We start from the raw sequence: 13,495 nt of genomic DNA on the forward strand, positions 1-13,495 counted from the left end.
CCCCTTATATGTAATAAATAATCAGTAGAGCAAATAATGCTTTTTTTTCTTAGTTTGTTCTATATTTGTCTATATATTTGGTATACATACCATTAGATATTTCTGAAGTAAATTTGGAGAAGTCAATGTAATATTTGTTCTTTATAGTCTTAAACACATATGTATGTTTTTAAGATATATATATATATATATATCTTATATATGAATATATATGAGGTATTATGTAGTATTTCAAAATTTTCTACATGTGAGTTTTATTTGTTTTCTTTTACTTTTTGCTGTAAGTCATTCTATGTAGTTTAGAAAGTCCTGAGCCCCACAGTTCACCAGTTGCACCCCCCTCCCCAGTACTTACTGTCCTTACAGACAGGCACCTCCACCCATGGGCTAACACTGTGCAGTCTTTAAATTGCAATAGGTATATCTGTCTTCTCAAACACTCATCATTTTAAACTTAAAAAAATCACTGTCTTTTTAATGTATGCCATTTACCATCATTATCTGTAATCACATACTGTGAAATAGTTCTCATTCCTGTTTAATTGAACTGTTGCCACCCATGGTAGGTTTTCCCACCTCAATAAACTTAGTCAGCATAATCTTTCACAGGCATGGCCACTGCATTACTCTAGATTTTACCAAGTTAACCATAGAGATTATTGTCACAACTGCCCATTAAAAAGCTTTTTATTTAGACAGAACATATAATTGAGAATTTTTATTAGATATTTTCTTTATTTACATTTCAAATGTTATCCCCTTTCTAAGTTTCCCCTCCAAAAACCCCCTATTCTCTCCCCCCTCTCCCTGCTCCCCAACCCACCCACTCCTGCTTCCTGGCCCAGGCATTCCCTATAATGGGGCATAGAACCTTCACAGGACCAAGGGCCTCCCCTCACATTGATGACCGACTAGGCCATCCTCTGCTACATATACAGCTAGAGCCACGAGTCCCTCCATGTGTTTTCTTTGATTGGTGGTTTAGTTCCTGAGAGCTCTGGGGGTACTGGTTAGTTCATATTGTTGGTCCTCCTGCAAACCCCTTCAGCTCCTTGGGTACTTTCTCTAGCTCCTTCATTGGGGACCCTGTGCTCCGTCTAATGGATGACTGTGAATATCCATTTCTGTATTAGCCAGGCACTTAGCAGAGCCTTTCAGGAGACAGCTAAATCAAACTCCTGTCAGCAAGCTCTTGTTAGCATCTGCAATAGTGTCTGGGTTTGGTGGTTGTTTATGGGATGGATCCCCAGGTGGGGCAGTTTCAAGATGGTCATTGCTTCAGTCTCTGCTCTGAACTTTGTCTCTGTAGCTCCTTCCATGGGTAAGAAGGATTGAAGTATCCACACTTCGGTCTTCCTTCTTCCTGAGTTTCATGTGTTTTGCAAATTGTATCTTCGTTATTCTGAGCTTCTGGGCTAATATCCACTTATCAGTGGGTGCATTTCACGTGTGTTCTTTTGTGACTGGGTTACCTCACTTAGGAGAATTACTTAGACAGTACATATAATTGAGAATTAAGAAATTTTATTTTATTTTATTATTATTTATGTATTTATTTATTTATTTTGGTTTTTCGAGGCAGGGTTTCTCTGTATCGTTCTGGCTGTCCTGGAACTCACTTTGTAGACCAGGCTGTCCTCAAACTCAGAAATCTGCCTGCCTCTGCCTCCCGAGTGCTGGGATTAAAGGCATGCGCCACCATGCCCGGCGAGAATTAAGAACTTTTAAATGACATTAAATAGTTCCCAAAGTCATATTGCTTTTCTTAAAAAGATTTTAAGGGTATTTAAGTTTATTATAGATTTATTCATTTATTTATGCATAAACCTGTGCCATGTGAGTTTCTGTGTACCATGTCTGTGCAGGTTCTGTCTTGGAAGTCCTAGAGCTGAAACCACAACCTGTGAGCCTCCTGCCTTGGGCGTTAGCAACCAAATCAGGGTCCTCTGAAAGAGCAGGGAACTCCCTAAATACTTAGCTGTTTCTCCAGCCCCCTCCCCAGTTTGATCATTTTATTTCCATTTATGTGTATGTGACTGTCTGCATGTCATGTGCGGCAGAAGCTGCAGAAGCAAACTTCTGACCTGCTGGAGCTGCAGTGACAGGTAGCCATGAGTTGTTCAATGTGGGTTTCTTGGCACCCAACTTGGGTCTTTTGGAAGAAGAAGAAGCACATTTAACCACTGAGCCATCTGTCCAACCCCAGCTACATTTATTTATGGGGAGCAATTCTTCTTTCGTGGCACACATGTGAGGGCCAGAGAACAAATTTTTGGATTTTTTTTTTTTTTCTGTCTACCATGTGGGACCAGGGTTCAAAATCAGGGTTGTGGCAAATGCCTTTACCAGATGAGCCATCTCAGTGCCTTCGAATATTTGAGGGATTTTGTTTTGTTTTGACTTGATTTTTAAGACAAAGTCTCACTATGTAGCCTCGCTACCTTGAAACTTGCTATGTAGACCAGTTTGGCTTAAAATTCACAGAGATCCACCTGCCTCTGCTTTCAGAGTACTAGGATTAAATATGTGTGCCAGCATGCCCAGCATGTAATCTAATAATATATTTCTCTTCACAGATAACATAAAGAATGAACTCTGTTTAAAATTGCTTACTTAAACTCTGGATCCACTCTGTGGTTAAAGCTTCCTGTGAGCTATGTCCAGAGAAGAGGCTAACAACTGTCTCCAGTTCACCTTTTACCCAGATTCTGTCTGTCTTTCCTGGAACATTTCGTGGGTCATTCTTGCAGTCTTAGACTCCTAAGATACAAGTCTGTGCAAAATAATGTTAACTGGAACATTCAGGGGTTTCGTTTAATATCATCCCTATGTATTTACTAATATCCTACCCTGACTAACAAGTTTGAACAAAACTGGTTTGTATTCTGTTTCCTTATCTTCACTGAGCACTGTGAGTCACTGAAAATAAGAAAACAGGATTAAAGTGAAAGAGATTATATGTGGGCTGGGAATATAGTTCCATCTCCGGAGTGACATACTTACATGTCAGAATTTCTGAGTTCAGTTTTCAGCATCACATGAAAATCCGGTGAGGTGGCACTTGCTTGTAATCCCAGCACTCAAGGGGTAAAGGCAATAGGATCTGGTTTACCGCCACATGTAACTACAAGTTCAAAGCAGCCTGGCTTCATGAAACTCTGAAATAAAAATTATGAATAACCATATTATGCATGCTTACCAATATTGTTAGCATGTTGGTATATATATCATTAAGATACATACATGATACCACATTAAGAAGGTGGTATCATGACTGTGTATAGAGCACATCGTTTCAACACCAACTTCATTCCCCTAATTAAGTTTCTGTAGCATTTATCATTCAATTTTATAGACACAATTTAAATTACTTATTATGTGACATTTTAGTTGTTTTATAAATTTCCTTCTTAAAAACATGGTAAAGTTTCCATAGATATATGCATGATTTTATTTGATTTTAATCATCTAGTTATCTACACATGATGTGTTAAATATTTCAAGACAGGATGTCCTTGATAAAGAATTTCTCGGGGCCCGTCTCTGTTTGTGGCAGGTGGGAGAGCTGGCCTCAAGGTCATAAGGACTAGAGTGCTGGCCTTGACCCTCATTGGCTGCAGCACTCAGGAGAGTGAGCCCTGTATCTCAACTAGGCAGCACAGTAGAGTTGTCCCTGGCAGCACAGGTGCAGGTGAGCTAGCCCTAAGGAAATGAGAGCAGGAGAGCTGCCCTACCCATTGGCAGCTGTGGCATTGGGTGAACTAGTTAGGGCCACACTGGAGAGCTCTGCATGGTGATGCAATTGCAAGTAAGCTGGCAGGTTGTTCAACTGAGTTATTGCCCAGGCCCAGATCCAGGGCTTTGGGTTGGGCCTCCCCAACATCTACCCTATCTGTGATCTGCTGAAGGGTGTGGAAGGACCAGTCCTGCAGATCCAGAGCTGCAGGATCTCCATGACATAGGGCAACAACAAGCTATCCCAAAAGAAATCCATGAGGATCCAGTATAGATAGAGTAGCAGAAACCAAAGGCCTCAAAACAGACCAATGACCCATTGCAATGAACATTTGCAAGTATAGATGTATAGACAAAAGTTTATACTATGTGACACACTGGGATACACTGTCACAAATTACTATGACTTTTTTTATTCTATTCTATTTTATTTTATTTATGGGGAGAGGTCACAAGGTAGATGGTGGATATGAAAGGATTGGGGGGGGTGAGTGGAATTGTGGTGCACAATGAGAAATTCACAAAGAGTCAAGAAAAAGTTAAGAAAAAGAAAGTTTAGGATACTGGATATTGATATAATTATTCATCATAAAATTTCAATTTAAATTCCCACTAGTGAGAATTTTTGTTGGCTTCTCATTCCTAAAATTTATGTATTTATTTACTCACTTATTTAAGTGTGTGTGTGTGTGTGTGTGTGTGTGTGTGTGTGTGTGTGTTCTCTCTCTAGGGAGAGCCTTGCAGAATATCTCCTGAGAGTAAGTCATCCACAGGCTTGTTGGATGCTTTCTTATGCCCATCATGCTAGTTGGATGCTACCATCCACCATCATACTAGTCAGATGCTGCCTTAAACCCATCATACTAGAAGCTTTACATTTTTCACTGTCTTATCCTCTATTGAGCTCTTCTTTCTAAAACCACTTTCCTTGAAATGTGTAAGAGCCATGGTGTTTGGAACAGAAGGTTGTAAGGTTCAGTTTGTGTTTGGACAACATGGCACTGGTGTGGCTATAGAATATTAGATGTGATACCTAATAGTAATCATCCGGAGGGACACCAGATGGACCCCACCAAGTAAACATTGATGTAATCCATTATATACCTATTCCAGAGAGAATGCCACTTTGTGTGTGTTTTCTATAAATATGATCTTGATATCAGGGAAATTCACCTCTACTTTCAAGAGCCTGCTGTGTGTCTTGTCTGAAGATCTGTGTGCCTAACTCCATGAAGCTGATACATTGGTCTATGTGTGTTTCTGTGTCTGCCTATATGTGATCCATATGTGCCAGCATGTGCCTGGGTACCTGCAGGCAGTTGCCTGCCTAGCAGCCTGTGTGATAGTAGATAATGTCTTATCTGCCCATAGGTCCTCACAGGCTCTTCAACCTTAAATCTCTTACACTTCAAATCTTCCCATGACCCTCTGCCTTTCCTGGTATCAGTGTTTGGTCCTCACACATGGTTAGCATCTTGGTGTTGCCGACTATAGAACATCTCTAAAATTAAAACAGGTGCATGCCCAACATTGAAAGGAATGAAGTGAATAAGGAGTCCAGCTTCAGAAATTCACCAGGAGCAGCTCAAAGCCATAGCAGGACCCATTCAGATTAGAGAACTGGTTCATAGTTAATTCTAATGAGAACTCACTACTCAAGTCTATTGAAACTTCTGTCTCTTTTTGGATGATGGATTAAATTCCACTAAATAAATTGCCTGGGAAGCATAAGGGTGAAGAATTGATTAAGTATTTCTGCAGCTCTCATTATCAAGTTATTAGTTTTCCAGAGGAATGGCCCACCTAACTCCCTATTCATATTATTGAGAGCTAATGCCCAGGATTTTCCTTGACATCATCATTCGTAGTCTCAGCACATAAACTCTTTGTCCTTTGCATCCACAAGTTCAGACACTCAGTCTACACAAATGAGCAGCTTCCAGAGGCTGTAGATATAGGCAGAGTGGGTGTTCTCTGGGTACAGAGAATTCTCCACCAGATCATGCACTTGTCCAAGAAACCTGAAGTTTCTCCTGGTGAAGTGGGGATGATATGAGAACATCTTTGTATAAGTGAGAGTTGTGAGTAACACACAGAAAATGTTATAACAGCTGTATAACAGTTAGTGTGGAGCAGGGAATGTGAGCTGCTGTAGAAAGAGACAGACACCTTGCCTCTTAAATACCTCTTACTTCAAGAGTGTTATGTGTAAAATACTGTTCCCATGAAAGTTTGTTGAATTAGGTAGGTAAATTGGTCTCATAAAATCCATTGCAGATACCAGCCTCTCTCTAAAACCCAGACCCAACTCTCGGTCTTTTGTGACTGTGATTTTGAGCTGTAGTGTTGGAATGCTGTAAAGATAAATGTAGAAATTAGAGAATATATAAAACTAGAGATGGACTAACTGTACTAAGTTTTAACCAGGCCAGATGTACTCTTACAGGGAATAAACAAACAGACAAATACCTTACCTTTCAAATTTTGGTGTAAGACTGGCCGAGCTGCAAAGATTTTTAGCAGAGATTCTCTTGGTCTAAGAGGCAAACTTAGAAAAAGGAATTGGTTCTCCAGGGATGACTCTAGCACCAAGTGAATGGTGACTATGTCACATAGCACATTCAAACTTTGCTTTTTTTTCCACAGCAGATTAAGTAGACATGGGAAGTTCATATTCCATACATGAACATGCCTTCTTTGTGATGCTTTGTTTTTCAGATGGGAATTAATGTGGTGGATTCTGCTGTATCCGGATTAGGTGGCTGCCCTTATGCAAAAGGTGCTTCTGGGAATGTAGCCACTGAGGATTTGATATATATGCTCAATGGCATGGGCCTCAATACAGTAAGTTCTTTATAATGTGTTTTTAAAATCCATGCTTTCTTTTCATGTTCAAACAGGAATACATTCTCAAACTTGAAAAACAGCTGAAGTCAAACTCATTGCACATTTGCTATTTGCTATATTGTACAGAAGGAAACCAAAATAAGAAAAGGTTGCAGGGACTTTACACATGCTTCTTGCTGTAGCAGTGTTACCAACAGTGTTCTCATTCCACGTCATAAAGTTTTGTGAACTCTGAAGTATGATTCCATATATTATCTGTTTCGACTTTGCCTATTTACTGTGCAAGAGCTCATGTCTTTGCAGTTATAATGCTTTGATTTTGCAGTTTTTCTTTTAGTATGGATCCTCAGAGAAGCTGAGGTGACCCTCTGTCAGGCTGGGATTCTGTTGGCATGGGGATCCTGATACCTTGCAAATGGTCAATGGAAGAGCAAAGGTTAATTAAACCTGACATGTAATATCCTGGGTCTCAAAGAGCCTCTTTGCAAGTACCTGAAAATGTAGATCTTGCATGTACCTACTGCAGCTAACTCTGAGCTTTCTTTATGCTTAGTAACAAAATCTGTAAGCACAGGGGAGATTCCATTTCATGGGAAACTAGGAAAGGTAAGAAAACTATTCTGAGATGGTTGGATACCTAAACCATAAAAGCATCAGTTAGCTTACAGGAGAAATTTGCCTCTCCTCCTGCCTCTCCAGTCTCACCTATGCTCCCATAGCATCCAATTTACCTGTAATTCCCCTTTCTTCTTTACTGCTTTCACATGACTCTGAGTGGTCTTTTACATCATGCCCCATTTCATCTAGAAAGTAAGATAAAGCCAACTGCTCTACTCCTGGAATCTATGTCTACTGCCCAGGCAAAGCTATAAGGACCTTGGTGATTCCCTGAATTCTGTATTTTTATTTGCTCCCTCGAGTTGTATCATGATACTGTTTATTCTTCTATCTTCCTGTGCAGCCAAAATGCAATTATAACTCATTCATTCTCAGTGTCTGTAACATACAGATGCTTAGTAAATATTTATTGAGATTCTACCTGGCACCAAAAACTAACAGCTGTTGTCTAAAAATCATTGTTTTTAGAAGGCAGTGACTGAAAATGAAGAGAGATTGAACCTTTCTTGGAACTTGAATGATTGAATTAAGTTTAATTAACAACCACTGTGCAATGTGTTCCTTAACTTTATGTTTCACGCCAAATTCCAGAAAATCAAAATGCCACCCTAAGAATTTCTCAGGTTGAGGTGCACCATAGTCACTATAGATCACTGTCCAAGTTGGCTACCAAATGTGAGCAATTATAAGACCTATTTCTGCCGGATGAATGATTGTCTCCAACACTAATTGCATTTGAATTCATCACTACTACAGGACTCTCCATACTGGGAGGATTCAGATACCATGCCTCTGTTTAAGCACCTGCCAGGGAGCTTTTATTTCCTCCAAAAGAAGGCTTACTGTATAACACACTCTGGCCTGTTCGTACCTTCTCCATTACAAACGGTATCCGGGACTGGTTTGCTCATAGTTACCCATGTGTACCATGGCTTTCCTGCTCCTCATCATCCACAAATACTGCGCTATTCTTTTTAGGCCTGTTGTATTGCCCTGTTACCTGCAGTGCCTCCCATAGCTTCTTACTACAGTTACAGTATAAAACCTGAGTCAGAATTGTGCCTTCATAACCTCTTCCAGTACATTCTTTCTATTCTTTCCTCTGGAGTTCCTCGGTCTTTTTAAATACTCGGGCATATCTTGCTCCATGGGCCTAAGTTTAGTACATAAATTTGTATTCATGAGTCTGTAATTGCCTATGAACATGTAAGCTTCACGGAGACAAATAAATATACTATCTATGTGAAACGTCCCAACATATATTGCTTTCTAGACATCTGATAAATGATTTAAGATTAAATACAATAATTTTGTAGTCATCCCAGTTGCTAAATGGAATAGAGAAAGACCAAAACTCTTTCTTGAGAGATTGTTAGCATATTATCTATGCATCATTGTCAGAAATAGAATTTGTACAATGTTTAGAAGAGCATTAATGACTAAAATATACCATCAAACCCTTCCTGGATTTAATTCAGAAATGTAAGACATATGAAGCTATTTAGATAACATTGGATTAAGAATTTAAATTAAAATGTACACTCAGATGTTCCATGACAAAAACATTTTTTTTTTCAAATCAAAAAGAATGATGCTACCCTGAAAACATGTTCATATTATGGAAGAAAAAAATGTTTAAAAGAATTTGTTTTACAAAATATTTCCTTGACCACTATTAAAAAGAGAAATAGCGAAGAATGTTCTGAAATGTGTCCAGAAAGAAAAATGAAGATAAACAGGTTATAAAAGACTTCATGAAATTTCATTCTCATCAATTTTAGGAGGAGATCAGATTTTGATAACTATTTAAAACAGCCACTAGCAGTTTAGTAGCAAAGATTAATTTTAATTGTTAGTCCTCACAGCTTCTAGTTCATAGTACAGAAAGATGTAAAGGCGTGAGAGATGGTGTGTGAGGACAAATATATAGTGGGCATTCCCAAAGTGTATCTGTCACATCACAACCAGAGTACTGGACAAAACACTGTTACTCCAAGGCCCACAGATGAGGAACATGCCCTGATCTTAAATTTATGGGTTTTCCTAAGCCTCAGTAGCTCTCATACTTCCTTTCAGACAGTACAAACATCAGGCACAGTAGGTGCCATTGTATACTCAATACTGTTCATTTTCTCTGCCCTACAGGTTCTCACTTCATCCTATGTCACAATTCTTAGTCTGTGTATGGTTAAAAAAAAGCATTCATTTTTCCTGGGAATCCATATAAACTTACCCAGTTTGTTTCTTTATATATAAGAAAGGCATCATTTTTCCCAATTCAGTTTCTAACTGTAAACTTCTCTAATCCATTACTGCTTTATTTTCTTTTTCCTCAAATTCTACGATTGTCCTTCTTAAACATAAGATATGCTTGCAAATTGTAATGAGGTATCTTCTTCATATTATGTTTTAATAAATTGGAGAAATCTAAACCACTGCCTACATAGTTCATGGAAATAAATGCTGACCCTGAACTGATGATGAACAAAACAATGTTTCCTAATTTTAATCAGTTAAGCCACTACTAGTGAAATTAAAACAATTCTTTTCATCCTTTTTTCTTTTCTTTTCTTGACTCTCATCCCCATCCCACCTGGTATCTTCTCTTTTCCCTTCCAGGGCGTAGATCTCCACAAAGTGATGGAAGCTGGTCAGTTTATTTGCAAGGCAGTGAATAAAACTACAAACTCTAAAGTCGCACAAGCCTCCTTCAAAGCTCGACTTGAATGAGTTTGTAATTTAAGAGAGAACAGAGCCATTCCAGCCCCGGTTCATCACAGTGTCATTAGTGCCAACACATTCTGAAGTGGAAGTTAATAAAAAGAGCTGGAAGAGGAGCTATGCTTTGAAAAGATCATCACTGGGTAGATCGTGAAGTGGATGGAGGGCAAGACGAGGCATCTGTTCAACTTCAAGCTGGGAATGGACCACGGTGCATGCCCTTCTGGTGGTGGACAAAGCCTGCTCATTTGCTCTTACAGAAATCGTTATATTTTTTAGCTTAGTAGAACTGAAAATTGACTTCAGATTTCTCTAAGTATCAAGTGCTGTGTTAATGCCTCCTCAAGCCACCTTACCGCAGGGTACACATTGTTAGTGGTTTATGAGCCTCGACACAATGCAGAGTGTGTGGCCCTGAAGTTGTGTTTTTTTCCCCCCTCTGGATCCCAACTCTCCATTTGCCAAGTTTGTTAAGTTATGGACCAAGAGCCAAAGTTTCATCTGACCCAACATATTTTTTAGCAATAGAACTTTTATATTTCGAGTGCGGCTAACATCTGTTAACTATTTCGATGACTTTATTGTGCTCCAAGATGCTGTGGTCAATGGCAAGAAGCCACATCCTGAAAGCACACCATACCTCCCATGTTTGTTCAGTGCATCCAGTTTGCTGTGTTTTATATTTAATCAATTGTAGAGAAAAAAATCCACAATGTTATTTAAATACGGAGAAACTCTATGGTATGGTTTTTTATTCTGGTGTCTAAGGGACAGTAACAATAGTAGACTGATATAGACACCCTGGTCTATTTCCATAATATGTAGTTTACTTTTAAATGGCCCAAGGAAATACTACTGTGATTTTAAGAATGTTAATATAATTTTTAACTGATGAAAAGTCTGTTTTCATTGACTTATTATTGTATTCTATACCTGTTTGTTTTTATTTGACTGTAGAATATTTATTTTAAAGTTGAATGACAGAAATATGATCTCTAGTGCCAGAAAGCATTGCCAGGGATAACAAAAATTAATACATTAAAGATCAAGGCCTGGGGATATGGCTCAGCAGTTAAGAGCACTGGCTGTCCTTTTAGAGGACATAGATTTGATTCCAAGCACCCGTATAGTGATTCAATAGCATTTATAACTCCAGTTTCAGGAAATCTAATAGCTTCTTCTAGCCTGTGCATGACTAGCCATGTAAGCAGGATACAGGCATATGTGCAGGTAAAATACCCATCAACATAAAACAGCAAGACATCCTAGAAAATAGTAAAACTATTGAAATGAAAATTTCCCAGAAAATAAGAAGAATATTGATTAGAAGTAAAATATCATTAAAGGTATATAGTAGGAAAAATTGGAATGGAAACATATGAATTGACAAAAAACCCTAAATTTCCATGGAGGACTCCAACTTGTCAGCTTGTGACCTTTCTTCTGTAGGTTTTGTTCCAGCATCCTTTTCTTCTAGAGTACTGGAAGAAGTTCTGTGCTTGGGGGCCCAGGTTGGAATATGGACAACACAGAGGCAGCAAAGTGTCATCCAACTGTGAATCTGCCTTAGTCCTATCTCCCTGCTCCTCTCTCACACAGACTAGGGCGTTGACAGGCGATGGTGGTCGTGGTGGTGGTGGTGGTGGTGGCCAGCAGTGGTGGCGGCCAAAATGCTTCTTCCTTCATTTTCTGAGGAAATTGATTTTTCCCTCTCAGAGACGCAGAGTGCTCAGTTTTGAGATATTTGTGAGAACGTGTGTTTATGCAGACTACTTGTATTGAGATATTTGTGAGAACGTGTGTTTATGCAGACTACTTGTAAAGACAGTGACCAGCATTTTTGTCTTGAAATGAAGCTCAAAGTTCTTTCAAAGACAGAGCAAATAGAAACCTCAGATATAGTGTTATATAGTTACATGGTGCCTACCACAGTGTACCAGTTTATTTTCAGGACCACCTTGATATTATCTAATTGCACTTGACACAAGCTAGTTTATATGTTCTTATCTCTCCTTCTCTCTCTCTCTCTCCCTATTCTGTCTCTTGGAACTTGAAGTATGCTTTATCATAGAGATATGTTGCTGCTCTATTATAGCTAGGACTACCTAGGATGTGTAAGAACCTGGGTTTGATCCACCAGCCCAAAAACCAACAAGCAGAAGTAATTTTGCTTTCTGAAAATTAAGAATTTTTAAATCTTAGAGCAAACAAATTTAATCTGGTAACTTTCTAGTAAATTCAATGTTCTCTTTACATTTTTAGCATTTTGTTTACCATAAGCTTTAATAAAGACTTTCTTAATTTCCACATGTATGCCCTTAATTTTGATAATTGTATGTACTGTATCCTGTAAATGAGGAGTTCTCAATGTGAGTCAAAGGACTCAGCTTTGAGTAAATAATTCATATCTATTTTTCCTTTCATGGTTGTAAATATGTAAAAAATAAAGACTCAGAACAAAAGAAATATGAATTACAATAATAGACAAGGAAGATTCCAGTAATATCCTTGATCCTTTTGCTCTCATGAATGGGGTGGGCCCCAAGGTGAAGAGGGAGTGAAGGGAAGAATGACATAAGAGGAAGGGACACAGAAAAAGGCAGGGGAGGGGATGGACTAAGGGAGAAGAAAGAAAGAGAAGAGAAAGACAAAGCCATTTTTTTTTTTTTGACCAATGAATACCTATAGACATACATATTATACTGTGATGGGCCTCATCAGTTAGGATATTTTAAAACCCAAAACAGTACATTTAAAAACTCACTTATCTGATACATTTTCAGAATTTTCTTTTCCACTAATGTTTAACTCAGTGGTTCATTCATGTAACAAGGACCCTTTCCAACCTAAGGTGTCATTCACCTTCAGACACTGGGTCCTAAGAGTGCAAGCTCATCGAAACTCTTCAAGCTTGCATTTCACACAGCCTGCAGTATGTGCAGGACCTTTTCTTTTCCTGTGGCTTTTTATTATCAAAGTACAGTATACATTTACACTCTTCCAAACTTCCACTCATGTTTCATTGAGCAGCGGATTGTTATAAGCCCTTTCCAAAGACATTTATTCCGTAGGACTAGATCAGGAGGGAAGACTCACTAAAGCATCTGGGAGCAATCAGTAAAGAAATTCTCATGGAAAGTGAGAAAGGAGAGAGGTGAGTTTGTAATCTCAAGGAAGAAGCCTGTATCTAACAACTCTGAGACAGGAGGGAAGGGGAATAATTTTTTTATTTTACTTCAATGGTGTAGTCTTTAATATGGATGTGTTATAATCTTGATCAAGTTCGTTATTTTGGCTAGTTAAAAAAATTAAATGGTAGGAAAAAATGTCACCAGGAAGCAGGAGAGAAATTCTCAAACACAGCAGACAGTAGCAGACAAAAATCATCCAGAATAAAAGGCTTTTTATTAGGGGTGAGGAAAACACATACACACCAAGCTCATAGAGAAATGAATCTCAGCAAAGCACAGAGAAGCACAGGAAGCCAGAGTCGGGTCTCACCTTCAGGACTGGGCTATTATGGGTCTTTGTGGTGATCTTCTTGCCCTAAATTAGGGTTTGTCAGTTTGAACAA

At 38.7% G+C, this 13,495-nt stretch overlaps 1 protein-coding gene across 2 annotated transcripts in view; it reads left to right on the forward strand.

The window, feature by feature from the left end:
• The window catches only part of Hmgcll1 (3-hydroxymethyl-3-methylglutaryl-CoA lyase like 1), a 127,423-nt gene extending 115,286 nt beyond the window's left edge, over nt 1-12,137 (forward strand). For both annotated transcript variants that reach the window (XM_021207104.2, XM_029543829.1), the window contains exons 8-9: nt 6,454-6,579; nt 9,820-12,137. In XM_021207104.2, the coding sequence (XP_021062763.1) occupies nt 6,454-6,579; nt 9,820-9,930 (237 nt within the window). In that variant the 3' untranslated portion in view covers nt 9,931-12,137. The remainder of the gene's footprint in view (nt 1-6,453; nt 6,580-9,819) is intronic.
• The last annotated feature ends 1,358 nt before the right edge of the window (nt 12,138-13,495 follow it).

The sequence above is a fragment of the Mus pahari genome, chromosome 10, assembly GCF_900095145.1.
Source record: "Mus pahari chromosome 10, PAHARI_EIJ_v1.1, whole genome shotgun sequence".
NCBI lineage: Eukaryota > Metazoa > Chordata > Mammalia > Rodentia > Muridae > Mus > Mus pahari.